We start from the raw sequence: 15941 nt of genomic DNA on the forward strand, positions 1-15941 counted from the left end.
CAACTAGAGCATCCTGTGAGGAGCTCCATTGGAACATTTTACAAAAGGTAAATGATGCAGAAAACCTATAAATCAGAAAAACTAAAGGGGTTTGTTGTGAAGTATAGATCCTACTAAAGCATTCTGGGAATATCTTAAAAACTCAATAATGTTCATGAACAAGGTCATTTTTCCAAGGGCATCTACAAATGTAGAGCTCCTTAGACAGGTTCCTAGTACCTTGCAATACAGTCAGGCTCCAGTGCTGACATCAGGGAGCTGGAAACAGAGGTATTGTAAACTGCTTTCATCAACCCCCCCAGGAGTACAGCTCTGCCCAAGCACCAGATGTTTGCTAGCAATTGTAGTTTTTCTGCCACCATCAGTGAAAAAACTTCATCCAGGTAATCTGAGAGAGTGTGCATGTTGAATGGTGTGGCAAGTCTGTGCTAATGCTTGCAACTTCTTGGAATTCTCTGTTTTATGCATAAAAAAGAAAAATAAAAAAAAATAAAAAAACATCAGACAGAGATTAGGACACGATTGGTGTTTTTTTTTTTTTTTTTTTTTTTTTTTTTTTTTAGGAAAAACGGATCAGCATGGATTAATCATTTGGGTTGGTGGCTCATTTCAGTGCTACTGTGAATAGGTTAAACTATGGTTGTGCATAGTTTAACCTATGTGTGCAAAATCTAAACCATCCTCTGAGACCTGCTCCCTGAATGCACCATGGAGCGTAATCAAAGATCCTTCCTCCCAGCAGCTGTAAGACTTTATAACCATCATTGTTCCCAACAACCTCAAACTTATATTAATGCTAATTTTTGCACAGTTTCTGTCTTAGTTAAATAACATGCTAGTGTCATCTCTGCTGTCAACATGCTGCACATTTCTGCTGAGCTATCTCTATAGTTATGCTGCTAGAGGCGTACGCTTCTGGAGGACATAGGGACCCCTTTTTCATCATTCTATCTCTATTCTCCCACTCTGCAGTATTTGATAGCTCAATCTCTAACCTTATGCCATCTCTGTTTTTCTTATAGTAGCTTCATCTGGCCTGTTCCTGTTTGGCTTTGACACCCTCCTGGAGAGAAATATCAGCTGTGCTGCTGCCATAAATGTTATATAGATGTTTGAGATCAGCCTGTTTTTCAGTGTAGTCCTCTTTCTCTGACTGTGACTGGCTGGATGTGCTCTCTTCATCTTCTGACATGGGAGCTGGCCCGGAGCTCATCTGCCTGGCTGTGTGTTTCCTGGACGGGGTCGTCTTTCACAGTTGCCTTAAGTATCTCTGCTTCTGTCTCCTTGAACCCCTGTCAGCCTTAGCAGATGGCTTCTCACATTGAGCCTGGTTCTGCTGGAGGTTTCTTCCTGTTAAAAGGGGGTTGTTTCTCTCCACTGTTCCTACACGCATGTTTAGTGTGAGGGATTGCCTTCAAGTCAATGAGTCGAAGCAATCAACTGGTTTTCCTTAGATAGAAAACCTTGAATCAATTTGCCTGTATGATCTAGTGAACTGTAAAGGGCCTTGAGATGGCATGTGTTGTGAATTTAAATAAACTGAATTGAATTGAACTGAATTGCTGTTCCTGCTTTTTTCACATATCCTTTACTGTGAAAATATTTATTCTTCAGATGCACAGTATTTATATTGTATAAACACTATACAGTACAATATTTTATATTTCCTTAACTCTGTCGCTTATTCTGTTTTTTTTTTTATACACTTTTCTGTGGTCCACGTTATGGGACCGCTTTTGCTATCACTTTCTGCTGCAGTAACTCCACGATTTACCAAATTGTGGGACAACAAAAGGGATTTTCCATTCTATTTTTTTTACTATCATAGATTTTAAAGAGGCCAAAATGCAACATATCAGGCTCTGCAAAGCCAAAGGGTTTCTCAGGGGACTGTTTTTGTGTTGATATCAACATCTTGAATATCGCTGAGAAGAAAATTGGTTAATAGAAGAGAGTATAAAAGTGCTGTTCTCATCAGTAACATTTGACATAAATGCTTGGAATGATTTGCTGCCAAATTCATGTGAGGGCAGATTCATTACAAGCTAGCAGACCTTTGATTTCTTTGCAAAAAGTCAACGATTGCCTTCTGTAATGGCTTTCCGTGCAGTTTCTTTTAAATATTTCCCTGTCAAAGAGGCTTAAACCTTATTTGAAGTAAGATGATAATCTGAAGAAATCTACCAACATCCAATAACTACAACTAAAGCTCAAAAACTTGGAAACATGAAGAAATTTGGAGCAAAAATAACTACAATGTCTTGGTTTAACTCTGAAAGATAGGTAAAACTTTATACATGTAATGTATTCTGTAATCTAGCAATATGTTATGTCTTATAGGTTGAAAGGGAATATATCATCACATAATGCTGTAGAAAAAGCTGCTATTACCTTTATAGAACTATTTTGGCAGATCGTATGGCAGACAAAACATCTCAAAAGGAAACACATCATGTCATGATCTGGCCTGATTCCTCAACCTTAAATGTTTATTTATTTATTTCACCTGCCATTTTCCCTCCCTGCTGTAATTATCATTTATTCCTTTCCCCTGTTTCCTTTTCTTTATATTCAGTTCAGCCTGAGCATTCGGGTCCAGATCATTATTTGTTTCTCTGTTAGTCCCTCTGTTCAGTTGTATTTTAGTTTACTCCACGGTTCATGTCCTGGTCTGGATCATGGCGGCCAGAGGAAAGAGTGTTTTGCGTCTGTCTTGTCTCCTGATCATTCACTGTTCCTCCCCTTTGGAGTTCTCAGGGTTTTGGCTCGGAACGTGGGGAGGTTCAGCTTTTATTCCTGTAAGCCTGGCTCCAAGGAGGAGACCAGTTTAAGGTTTCCGGCATCAAGTTCTGGTTCCACGTCCTGTCTCGGTTACCCTCTACCACTGAGCCTGCCCGTCTGCATCTGAGCCTGTCTGCTTCTGTGCGTGTCCGCCTGTTCACCCTTCTGGACTCCATTGGACTCTGAACCAGCCTGGGAGCTCTTGGGTTCCTGTTCCTGTCTGATCTGTCTGCCCTTGGCTCTGATCAGCTTCCTGCAAGTCCTCCAGGGTTTCAGCTCCGGGGACACTCTGGGTGACGCACGCTGCGTCAGTTGGCAGTCCAGTGGCTGGATTGCACCCCTTTCAAGGAAGAGTGGGATTGGACTGAACTGTTAAACCAGGTAAGTGACTTACCTCTGTTTCTCCCATAACCAGAGTGTCTGAGATTGGCCGGTGCCCCGCCCCCCTCCTGCAGTCGCAGCGAGCCACAAATCCTCAGCAGCTCCACTTTTGTTGCGTCTGTTTATGTTTTTATTTCAATAAACATTTTTCAAGTTTCCTACTGACTGTCTCACCTTGAATACTGGGTTCATCTGTCCCTCTTCATGACACATGACCTTAAGAAAGTGTTGGTACTACAGCAAACCATGATGGAGGATCATGTTGGATAAAAATATTCTTTAAAAAAAACCTTTCATGCAACTCTTTCTCACCGGCTGTACACTTCTAATTCAATTGTTATATTTACTGGGTAAATTAAGAACTATTATTGTATTTATATCATAGAGTGGTTTATTTTTACATTTTTGTATTTACAAAAACTGTCCTTGAGTGGCATACTCCAGCATTGCTTCCATTTCAGGAAGAGATACTACAATATCAGAAACTGGCTTAAATATCACAAAAGCCCTTAATCACAATTTGCTACAGTTGACCTTGTCAGAGCGGTAAAACATGATTTCCCTTTCAGCCATATTATATTGTGATCCATCTAGATACTGTTTTCATCTCTGTCTTTTTGTGTTTATGTATATTTACTAATAAGCATCCCCATCACACCAGCCTCACATGTGACCAACTGCAGCCTGCTGGGCTCACTGACTGACAAGGTCACATGGGGAAACTAACCATGCCTGCAGTAGATCTGTTACCTTAAAGTGGACACTTCTGCTTGATCAGCTAAATGTCGGTTACACTATATACGTTTCTTTTTTTTTTTTTTGGCCTGTATAAACATGAGCATGCTTAATGTGATTGTTTATGACTAAAACCACACTTTTTGCTGTGGATGCAGCAATTCAAAACATTCTACTGTATGTTCACCTACTTAGGAAGCAGCCAGCTCGCTTGGAATGGATGGAAGTGTAAGGATGCAGTTTGCTCTGACAGAGGCTAAACAGCTTAATCATGGCTTAGAGATCAAGACAAGTTAAATAACAATAAGAATGTGACCAAGAAACGGCTACAAAGGTTCTTTTTCCCCACAAGTGCTCCTCCTTACATTCATACCTTGAATTTTGTTAACACCAGTGACTACATACAAAACGGCTACTTTTGATGTTATCAGCCCATTAAATGACAGTTGAAAGCTTAAGTTCTGATTTAAAATCTAAAGCAGGAAAAGAAGCAAAGATGTTGATTACCATGGAAACTAAATAAAGCAGAAAACAGACACTGCTGACCAACTGCTACTTGTAGGTCAACAAAACTGACAACTGTCTTGAGATTTGTCAAAACAGCTTTCAGATTAGATAATCTCTTATTGTGAACCTAAAGATGAGAGTCAAGACGGCAGATAAATTAGGGTTGAAAGCATCCCCTTGGTTAAAGGACCCACCTGACAGCTCGTATAAGCGTCTTCACTGCTGGAATCACCTCGTCCATGGCCACATCACAATATGACTTGTCTTCCACGCTTTCCTCTCCCAATCCCTCCACTGATGTGCATGAGTAAAAGACAACCATTAACACATTTATTGTAAGCTCTAAGAATATGTGCAATATCAGCTTACCATCAATAGGTGGACGTGGCTTGAGGCGAAGGGAGGTGCGGAAACGAGTGCGGTCGTTAAAGCTCCAGCTCTTTTGGACCTTTCCAGGGCTGGTGGCTTCAGGTACGTTCTCCTGGCTGGGGGAGCGGCGAACACCGGAGCCGGGGGGCAGAGGTGAGGCTTTGTTTCGGATGGTTTGGGATGAACGGGAGTTGTTCATCCGGATCCGATCCCGAAAGCCCATTTTACTGCTGACAGTGAGGTTAAAGTAGTTAAATAGATGGAGACATGTTGGTATTCTTGGAAAATGGCAGGCATTCAATCTTCTCTTTCTGGTGTGGATTTCTCAGTCAGCGAGGAAAAGAGGAGCTCTCAGTGCTTGAACAGAAGACAACTGGATATCCTTTTCTAGTTCCTTTAAGAAGTTTGGCTTGTATATTTCTACTTGTCAACAGGAAATGTTAAAACTATCTGTCACTGCTAAGAGAATCTGAAAAGCTGGGATTGCTTTCCCATGATCAGAGCTAAATCGGCATTTTGTTGATGTAAAAATCAATTAAATGACACCAGGTGTCTTTTATTCAAACAGCAGTCTGCTTTGGTTTCATTGCGCTAAAACACCTTTGGGGTTAAGAGCAGCATTACACCATGTGGAAAATAGGTGGCATTTGGAAAACAGCAGAATGACAACCTAATTCTGTTAGAAAAGAGTTTGTTAGTAGAGAAGAGGAAACAGAAAAAACTTGGGTTCTTGTTATACCAGTCACTAAAATGATGAAACTGACAAAACAAGGAAACAAAGATTTACATTAAGCGAAGGTCAGAACAGCTGAATTAAAGAGAACCTCTGTGCAATAATAACCGTTTCTGCCCTTAGGAATGCCCTGTTATCTCTGTCTTTGCCCCTGAATCAGCAAAATACAAATAAAGACTACAACGAAGGTGCTTGAACAGCAAAAAAAATGGTTTTGCAAATATCACAGAAACCACCTTAATCCCCTCAGCAAACTGTATAGGTATGAGAACATTGGCTTCAAAGGGCAGCAATACAAAAGGCATTTTTAAACACTCAGTACCAATCACCACAAGCCAAGTCAGGCTATTTGAGGTCAACCGCTTACAAGAGGAAAGCTATTTGGCAGGCTGGCTCTACAAAAGATTGACTCCTAACATTGCCAGTAAAGCTGCTCTTGTGGAGATCTCCCACTCAGCAGCTGCTTAGAGGTTATATACTATCACGGATCCATGGGCAGAGCTACTGTCATGCACCGCAGAGAAGTAAGTGCAAGGTCGTTTACTTTCACATCTTTTCAGATGGTTTACTCTTTGCCTGGCGTATGATACACATAAGCAGGCTATTTGAATTAGAAATCAAATAGCAAGAGTATATTTAGTGGAGGCAGCATTTCATACAAACAGTAATAAAATGGGAATGTGGGGGGTAGCATGAAAGACCTTTGCATGCCATACATGGAAAAGAAGCGGATGCTCCTGGAGCATCGGAAACCATACATTTCTCAGCAGCACATCGAGAGAACAGTGCATGCAAACTGGATCACCTTCAATCTGTAGAAGCACAACACAAAGGTGTTGATTTGATTGAGAGATGTGGCTGATTTGAAAAGGAAGAGCATGCACACAAGTGTCAACCGTTTTCCAGAAAAATAAATATAAAGTAGCAAAACAAGGGTTTTCCTTGTGAAAATTTTAATACTATCACAGACCTTCGGCGAGAGGAAAATTCAGGTTACTGAAAATGTAAACACTGCCCTGCAATAGTATCCATAACCCATATTGTTACATTACAGCCATAAGCCTGTGATTTTTGTGATAGACCAATAGCAACTTGCTTGGACTGAAATTGGGAAACATAAGAAGCGTCTTTGTATTTAATATATTTAAAGCATGGTTGGATTACAAAATAATCCTAAAAGGCTTAATCTTTGTGTTTTCATCAAAAGCATGACTACAAAGAATTGGCCTACACCTAAAGTGACTATCTGGGTGAGGGCAGCATTACTAGGGCAACCAAGAGGCTCAAAGTTATGCTGGAAAGGCAGCAGAGATCCACACCTTAGAAGACCCGTTCTTGTCAAAAGGACAGAAAGGGTCTGTCCTGTTGACCTAAACTGAACTTTTTTTTTTTTACTAAATCTATTTAACTATAGGAGGTGTGCATCACCACTGTGACATACAAAGGTGACACAATCATGTATGCTCTTTCTCTTTAGGGACAAGAAAAACAGTAAGAGTTGATGGGAAGATAAATAGAAATAAATAGACAAATTTAGGGGGAGAAAGAAACTATTTCTATTGGCTGCAGAAGGATCCTGACACTACATCCACAGTAGAATTGGTGAAATAACAAAAATGGCATATGGAAGTGCAAATCCAATAAAGACCCACCCAAAAAATAGTTAAGCTGTAACTTTATGGACCTTAGTTCCAAGACAGGATCCAGATGAACATTTTAAACTTTCACTTTAGACTTGCTCAGTCATTTTAAACTCAATATGGTACAATGAGGTTTGTGGTTGTAATGCAACAAACAGCGGGCTTAAACCAACTAGGACATTTCCAAATATTAGCAATATTAGCACAGTCCTAGTTCTGAGGTATTTACAAAAAAAAAAAAAAACAGGCCTTAAACTATATATTTATTTCATTTGTGGACCAGAGTGCAATGCCTGTTTAAGGACTTAATTTAACACAGTGCATCTTATATCAATTATTAATGCAACATCTTTCTGGAACTCATGCTGTGAATGTTTTTTTGCATTACTGTAAGAAAACATTTAGAAGGCCACTGCACCCGGTCCACAAATCTTTGAGTGCTTCAGGCAATGTAGGCAGGATGTGTTGCTGAAGAAGTAAGAGCCATGTTATTGATCTGCGACATCTTAGCGTGCCCCGTGCACAGGATTGTTGCTGTGGGTACCTCTGCTTGCGGCCAGCATGAATCCGGAAGAGACCTCGCTTTTTAGAAAGGAGCTGACTGGGGAGACACACAAGGCAGAGGGAAAGAGGGTGAGGGGTGGAAAGGGGGTGGTGGAAGTGAGGGTAGAGGAGGTCCTTGGATGCAATTTGGGTACCCAATAAACCCATGAGGACAAGGTGTAGCAAAGAGAAAACATAGAGAAAGGGACGGAGAAGTTTCGATCTAGAGATCAGACACTTAAATGATTCCCCTTGGCTGATCAATAAAGCAACTAAATAGTACCAGGTTGGAGATTGACCCGAGGACTTTAAGAAGAATACTTTCTACTTTTCTATGCTTGACTGACATATCTGCACTCATTCAGGCAGCAAGGATGAATGAGAACAATACTTTTAGCAGATAACAGTAAGGCTAAACAGGCTGGTCTGCTTTATCCTTTTAGTTTTTCTACGTCTGTCAGCTTTGTTAACATGTCAGATTTGGTAAAGGTTGCTATACAGTAATGCTAGCTCACTAACCATGTTCATAGTTATCATAAGCTGTTTAGCTATTTGATTAAATCATTTAGCATTTAATTTTAGAAAAATGACTTATGTAGTATGACCTCAAGAGCCAAGATTTAAAATAGGTCACAAATCTGTATTCAGTGCATCTCAAGGTGATTTCTTTCTCTCAATGGTCCAAATGGGCATTTTAAACTTAATAATTTGAAATCATTTTAGAGCAAAGAAAATATGCATCCTGAAGGAAATTTTTCGATTAGAAGGGGGTGATAAGAGTTATTTATAAACAAATAAAATGATGCCAAATAGCAGTTAAGGGTTTCCCCGCTAAGTATAGCCATCACCGTGTGACAACAGGACCTCAAATGACAAATCTTATCAAATAATTCATTAGTCAAATACCTTGCCGTGCTTCCTTCATCCAGAGGCCTGCAAATACCTTTTAATACTTTAGAGTTGATCGAAATGTATCCCAACCAATAAGCTTTAACTAATAATACCATTTAGTTTACAAGGCCAGCTCATGGCGTGAAGAACAAACCTGCATGGAACTTCTGCCTTCCTGAGAACAGATGGAGGATGGATGCCATGAAAAGGACAGAATGGACATAAGGGAAAGAAGGAGAGGAAGAGGAAACTGGTGAGTGAGGAGCGAGAGATGGCAGAGATGGCCAAGGTATGAGCTTTGCAGACAAAGACGGTAAAAAGCAGAAGGGCCTGAAACACAGTGAACTCAAATTAGTATAGGACGGTTAGTGGAACCACACCTCCATGCATTTTGCTTTTAGACAGTCCTAAAATAACTTGTGCCTGATGATCAGTGTGACTGTTGAGAGATTTGCCACCTATTTGGATGAACTTTAGGGCTGTAAGAGGTGGTGAGGTGCCTACCTGTCCCTCGACAAATAGGGGGAGCTGTAGGGCCGGAGCCCAGACAGCAGCGTGTGGTAGGAGTTCTGCAGAACCTTCTTGGTGCTACGTTGTCGCTGGAGGTGACTGAACAGTAGCGTCAGTTCCCTGACAGCCACGTACAAAAATGAACAAAAAACAAAACACATGACAAATAAAAATGAAAAAACAAAAACAAATGGAAAGCCACAAAAAGGCCAACTCAGTGGTCCAAAACACTTAAAAGAAGAGGGATACATGATAGAAAGTATATGTATGCAGGGTCCAAAACGTACTCTCTTTTCTCATCAAGAAGGAAAATTAAAAAGGTTTAAAGGGAAATTATTTCTTTTGGTTGGAGGTTTCTCCTTCTTGGATGTGCTTCTTTCTTAAATTACCAAAAGTCCTATATGGAGTGGGGTAGTATGATTTAATTCACCAACATCAAACCGTGTAATATTAACAGAGAATAAACTATACATATATTACACCAGACATATATATTACCTTGATCTGGTGGTTTATTAATATATTGTTCTAGCTTTTGCAGTAAAGCATAATTTCTATTTTTGTTCATTTGTCTTTTGAGAAAGTTTATTTTGAGCCCTGAACACAAAGGCTACTCCGACTTTCATCAGGGAGACATTTTCCTTTGGATGAACTTTTCTAATTTTCCCCTCCTTTTAAGCAAATCAAAATTAGTCAAATTAATACATAAAAAAAATACTTTACATGAAAAGTACAAAGGAATATTATGGCCACCTCGAGGAAAAAATATTAATTTTGCTACTGAAAAAATTATGTCAAACTTTAAGAAGAATGTTGAAATACAGAAAATTTATTTGAAGGTTTTAGAAGCAGTTGTGAAAATGTGTGGGGGGTTTTTTCTCCTTTGTTTCTTGTCGTGAAGCAAAAAACACTGTTTAAGTCATAAAATTAAAATCTGCCAATTAACAGAAAAGCGTGGCATTCCTGTCAACTTTAACTTTAGTCTATCTACTTTGTGTCATTCATGTAATTCAAATTCGAGATTTTAAATAAATCTAGAGAACTTCCTAAATATATTTAGTATTTCGTGCACAATGTGACGCATCAAAATATGTTCGTTTTTTTAAAACGAAACCCTGCACAATACGCCATCAAAATGATTCAGTGGAATTAAAGCCTTTCCTTTTGAATTCAACCACGTAGAACTGAACAGCTGTATAATTTATACGTTCTCCCTTTTTCCATTGGCAGTACTTCAAACTCCTGTTTTTAAAGGCAAATAACCATTAGATGGAAGGTTAAAATTTGCATTTTGGGTTGTTTAGGCTCATGCTCCTTTCCTCTGAGTAATTAGAGTTTATGTGTTTAGATAGACTAGGGTTAGCCCAATCACAAACAAAGTTAGGCCCACAATTCAACCTGTGACAGATTTAGAGTTAAATGTAAATAAAAATATTTAAGGTAATTTTCAATCCAAGGAGTTTGTTTCTAATTGGAGATGGTCCTTTTAAAATAAGCTTAATTCAAGTCCAAAAGGGCTTCATACATATTTATTTACTCAGTAACTTATTTCTGTTCTACATAAGGATATTTTTCCCTTCACAAATACCTGATGGCATCATGAGAGTAATCATTATAGAAAGACTGGTTCCAATAAATTTAATCAAATCAGTATATTTTTTTTTTAAATATCATATATATCTCAACAGTTCTGTTAGATTATAAACATTTATCAAGACAGTCCAAATTATGATTAGTTTGGGTTACTGGAACTCCTCAACAATCAATATAAGGAACAAAAAATGAATGATTACACTTTTCACCTGTAGTGTCTCCTCCTATCTTCATTTTCTTCCTCCCTACATTTAGAAGACAACAGCTACTGGATATCAACAATAGAAGTTTCAATTCACTGGGACATATGGTGTTCAGGAGGAATCTTTTTGTGGACAGTTAATTTGATATGTGTATATAAAAATAACCCACGTAATACTTTGCAGTTTGATCCAAGAATATGTCTCTTATTCAAATAATGCAAATTTCAGGACAAATTTGTTGCACCTAAAAACTTGCATTTTTGGCTTTAATGTAAAAAGTTAGGTCACCAACAAGCTTTCATTCTTTCTATCAAAATAGAAGAAATGCCAGATATTTTAGGTGTTTTTTTATTTTTTTTTTATTGCTACGTTAAACATGAAAAAGCAAAAAATGCTTATTAAAATAAAAGATGGCAAATTAAAATAATGCTTCAAAACCCAAAGTAACTAAATAACAATGGTAAAAATGTGTAATTAAATCTGTGTTATGTATCTCACCCTGATCCCAACTTAACTGAAGACGGTTATAATAACAAAATGCTGCTTTATAACACGTAATTGAGAATAAAATCAAATCCAACTTTTTAATATTTCCTCTTAGCCTTTTGGGAGATTGTGAATCTCTTAATGCCAGTGTTTTATACAAAAGTACAACCGCAGGTTTCTGGGTTTTGTTGAGTCAGCTCACTGCAGACCAAGAGGCCCGATGACAACACCTACCTGAATGAAGGTAACATGCTGTCGTAGAAATACCATGTTGCTGTTAGATACGAGTGTTTTGCATCTGTTGAATAGAGACGCCATGCAGCCTAGAGGGAGAAAGAACTAAAGTCAACACTGCCCAAATAATTATGGATATATAATTAAGGATACATATTACCTGTATGAGATTTGCAGCAGGCATCCTCCTTTTCTCAAAGTGCTTCTGCCGGTGCTGCTCTTGAACCTTCAAGGCAAAGCCTGAGCCTAAGATTCCCTAAAGAGAAAAAAAAGAAAAAGCCGGTTTCGATCATTATTCTTTTGTAAAAGAAAGCACCATGCTCAGATATTTGTACATACAGCAAACTTACAGCAGGTAGGGCAAAAAAGGAGACACCCAGAAGGGCAAAGCCAGCAGCCAGAAGCCGGCCCTGCCATGTACGTGGAGTCTTGTCACCGTAACCAATTGTGGTCAAAGTTATCTGAATGTGTGAAGAAATCCAGGTCTCAAACACAAGCTACAGCAATGTGTTAATTATACAGTCTTACTACTCTATGACATGTGATTATTTTTCCCCATAACATCTCTAATTTTGCTTTTCAGCCACAATTTCTTTTATTCTCTTGCAAAATAGAAAAAAAAGTGAGATTTCTGATTGTATACAACCCAATTTCCTCCTATACCCCTGAATTAAATCTATCATAGCCTTCAGAAAACCCCTAATCAATGAAAAGTATACCTGGTAGTGATGTCACCTGAGAAGAGATCAAACTGTTTGCTTTTGGTCTTACATTTAAAAAACAAGAGGCATACTGTAGCTGACAGGTAAGGAACAAAGACGTGGATTTTAGTGCCAGGATAGGCTATGAAATTAGATTCCTGTCTTTGAATTGATCACACCAACCCCATGGTGAAATGGTGGCAGCATAATGCTGTGGGGAAGCTGGTCAGGCTAATAGTGAAAGAATAGTCAACACTGAATCTTCTCCTGCTAGCATGAAAATGAACCTATATTAGGGCTAGAGCTCCAATTGCACATCCTAGATCAAAGCCTGATTATGTCATAAAGTGGGTGAGGGGAAGTCTAGACCAAATCTGATTTAAAATCTGTGACTTTAGAAATGCTGTTAATATGTTAAACCCTATCTAACATTAATTACTGTTTTGAGTAAGAATCAGCTGAAAGTATTTTCTTTACGTGTAAAAAGATTGAAAAAAAAAACATAGCAAGCACCTCTACTAAGCATTGCTGCAATGGACAGGATAAAAATTTGGGTCAAACCTTTTAGATGTATTATTTTTAGGAAAGTTATAGATGCTTCATATTTATCTATCATGTAAAATCCTAATAAAACAATCAAAGGTTTGTTGATGGAACATCAAAATTGCCATCATGATTTATAAATAAAGTAAAGCAGTAATTAATAACATATACTAAAGCTACCTTGCATAAACAATAAGCATCATTACCCTGTACCACCTTAATATAGTTTATGATTAAATCACCTATAATTAGAGTTTAAGGATTTTTTTTGTGCAACTTCTAGTTTTATGTTTAAGAAAATGCCCTAAATACCCTAAAATCATTCAATGTAATACAAAGTCTATAGAAAATGCATTCACCATTAGTCCAAAAGAGAATGACAAGTGTTTGGACAGGAAAAGAACCTGCAAAGTTGGTGTATTTTGCAGTACTTACAGTTCCCCACCAGAGGGAGTCTGCATAGGTGACAAAATCTGAGTTGATGTCTTTTTCAGCCAGGTAGACAAGGAAAGAAGCAAATATCAGCACCAGGAAACCTATGTACCAGGCTGTAATCAGCTCCTGTCAGACACAGAAAGGACATGGATCACACCAGCTAGCAGCAGCATATTTACCATCCAAATCCCTGCTGTCATTAGTGGCTATGTTCACCACATGATTGCTTTTGGCTTGCACTTTAACATGGTTGCATCATTGCATTTGGAAAGGTTTTTTTTTTTTTTTTTTGAGCAGTTAATCATCCTCATTGTAGCTCACAACATAATGCTGACAGTATAGTGTATGCATTACTTTAGTCAGCGAAGGAAGTACCCCAGAGCAAGTAGCTCAAAGTAAGATGCATGTTTAAAGACAGGGAGAATCAATTACCAGGTAATCCTCAGTTAGCTTCAAGACATCCCACCCAAGTGGGATGCTTAATACAACCTTTTATTCCTCTAATATATTTTAAAGAGTTATTATTTAGCAAAAAAACAAAGCAGTTTTTCTTTTCCACCTTGCTGTGAGCATAAACGACGGAGCCAAGAAGTTTCCAGGTGCCTCCTCGTCGGTCCATACGAACCATACGCAGGATCTGCAGGAAACGCATGCTGCGCAGGGCTGACGTGGCGAAGATGTTGCCCTGCGTCCCTGCAGCAATTACTGCTAGTGACGCCACAAAAACGATGAAGTCTGCAGGGAACCAGGCAGACGGACGCAGAAAGAAGGGAAAAGGTCACATTGAGATGATGTTTACAAATGTTGTCCACAGAAACAGAGAGAACTATTGGCTTTGATTAACTATTCACACACAGACTCTCACCTATGACACAGAAGGGCTTCCTGGCAAATCTCAGGCGTCCCTGCCATCCCCGGTATCTGCAACAACAGCCAGCGGCCCAGATCCTGATGAAGTACTCCAAGCCAAACACTACGATCATTACAAACTCCTGTAAATCACATACAAAAAAAAAATATTTTGCAATCTATATCCATGCTTCACAAACATAACTTTTTCACTTTTTTTAACATCTAGTTAACATCCATGAGAAAATGACACATTCGCTGTTTTTTTTGTTTTTTTGTAATTGCATTCTTTATGCTTGTTCTTACATTGCAGGTAAGTCTTTGTATTTACAGCAAACACATGTTTAGCATTTTAACAAGCAACACTTAAATATGAAATCAGGCTGGTCACCCTTTATACCTTCTTATAGGAAGCAAAAAAGTTTCCCATCTCTCCTTCAATGAACATAAATTACAGAAAAGATCAAACAATATTGTGTGAAAACGGGGGTCTTTGCTGCTGTTGTTGAAGCTGACCAATCAAAACAGACTGGGCCTTTCTAAGAGGAAGCTAACCCCTTAGGGTTTCTAAGGAAACATGGTGATTGAAAGATCTAAAAAGTTATGTTATAGCACTGGTGCTGTAAAAGCTTAGTTGCTGTAAAGCTAGTGCTATAGGTTTTTTTCTTCATCAGTAGTTGTATCATGTTTTAAAAGCTCAGTGTTCTATACATGCTCATAACTGCCTTCGAGCAATTAGATTATTATAATGATAAAACAAATTATACAGATAGATAAATCCCCAACTGTTCCTCATGTTGAGGTGAGTTAGCTCTCAGAAGCGTAGACCAATAAACTGCATATTGTAGCATCAGATTAAGAAATATTAAAATAAGGTAAAACATTTGAGCAATAAAGGCAACTATAGGCAGCCAATATTGTATCTCAATTGATGTGTTGTGATATAAACAAACAATTACAACTAACAAACTAACTGTTGATTATTTTTTGATTAATCGATCGATTAATAATCGGATAACCAAAGGTTCCTAAAAGGAGATTTTTGTTCTGGATAGTGCATATTTATAGACAAAAGTTTTTTGGTTTTTTTTACAATTTTGGTAAAACTGCACCTCAAGGTTGGTCACTCTGTCAGTTGAAGACTGTTTTAGTAATTCAACAATTATTTCAATAATCAATTAATCACAATTAATCTGATTTACTGTCACAAAAGATATCTATATATATATTAGGGATGCACGATATAATCGGCCCCCTATCGGTATCGGCCTGTATCGGCCTTAAAACTGAATATCGGACATCGGCTACCCCACCGATATTTAACCCGATATTTGATCAGCTTCTGAGTTTCTAAATTCTAAAAAAAAAAAAAAAAAAAAAATACTACTTCTTCTTCTTCCTCAAAAACTTCTTTTTTACAGACTTAAAAACTTCTAAAGACGAGGGAAAAAATATTGATACATTAAAATATCACAATATCTTCATATGCTGATATATTGCCATTTAAAAACACCATATCAATCTCTTTTACTAATGAAATATTGCTATATGTCATCGTTATGCTACGAAATCCCCCGAAAATTCACTAAATTTTGCCATATTTTTATATGTTGATATATTGACGCGGTATCGATCTATTTCACTAACAAAATCTCACAAGAATTAGCAAAATATCACGAGAGTTTGTAACAGAACGATGAAATTTCACGAGATTTTGAAAGTAAAATAGATCGATACCGCGTTTTTAAAAATCAATTTGATATCAGCATATGAAAATATATTTGAGTATATTATTTTTCAAAGTGTC

The 15941-nt window shown here is 38.0% G+C and overlaps 1 protein-coding gene across 10 annotated transcripts in view; it reads right to left on the bottom strand.

Moving 5' to 3' along the window:
- The window catches only part of kcnq4 (potassium channel, voltage gated KQT-like subfamily Q, member 4), a 79646-nt gene that overhangs the window by 7729 nt on the left and 55976 nt on the right, over window positions 1-15941 (bottom strand). Inside the window, exons 3-13 of one of the 10 annotated variants that reach the window (XM_015372397.1) lie at window positions 14151-14277; window positions 13845-14020; window positions 13286-13411; window positions 11957-12067; window positions 11767-11862; window positions 11607-11695; window positions 9085-9210; window positions 8735-8755; window positions 7691-7747; window positions 4774-5000; window positions 4599-4698 (exon numbers count right to left, since the gene is read on the bottom strand). In XM_015372397.1, coding sequence (XP_015227883.1) covers window positions 4599-4698; window positions 4774-5000; window positions 7691-7747; window positions 8735-8755; window positions 9085-9210; window positions 11607-11695; window positions 11767-11862; window positions 11957-12067; window positions 13286-13411; window positions 13845-14020; window positions 14151-14277 — 1256 coding nt within the window. Of the gene's footprint in view, window positions 1-4598; window positions 4699-4773; window positions 5004-7690; window positions 7748-8734; window positions 8756-9084; window positions 9211-11606; window positions 11696-11766; window positions 11863-11956; window positions 12068-13285; window positions 13412-13844; window positions 14021-14150; window positions 14278-15941 lie in introns of all 10 variants that reach the window. The other 9 variants (XM_015372396.1, XM_015372403.1, XM_015372401.1 and 6 more) reach the window with 9 other exon arrangements.

The sequence above is a fragment of the Cyprinodon variegatus genome, unplaced genomic scaffold (genome assembly GCF_000732505.1).
Source record: "Cyprinodon variegatus isolate N-32 unplaced genomic scaffold, C_variegatus-1.0 Scaffold71, whole genome shotgun sequence".
In the NCBI taxonomy this organism is placed as follows: Eukaryota; Metazoa; Chordata; class Actinopteri; order Cyprinodontiformes; family Cyprinodontidae; genus Cyprinodon; species Cyprinodon variegatus.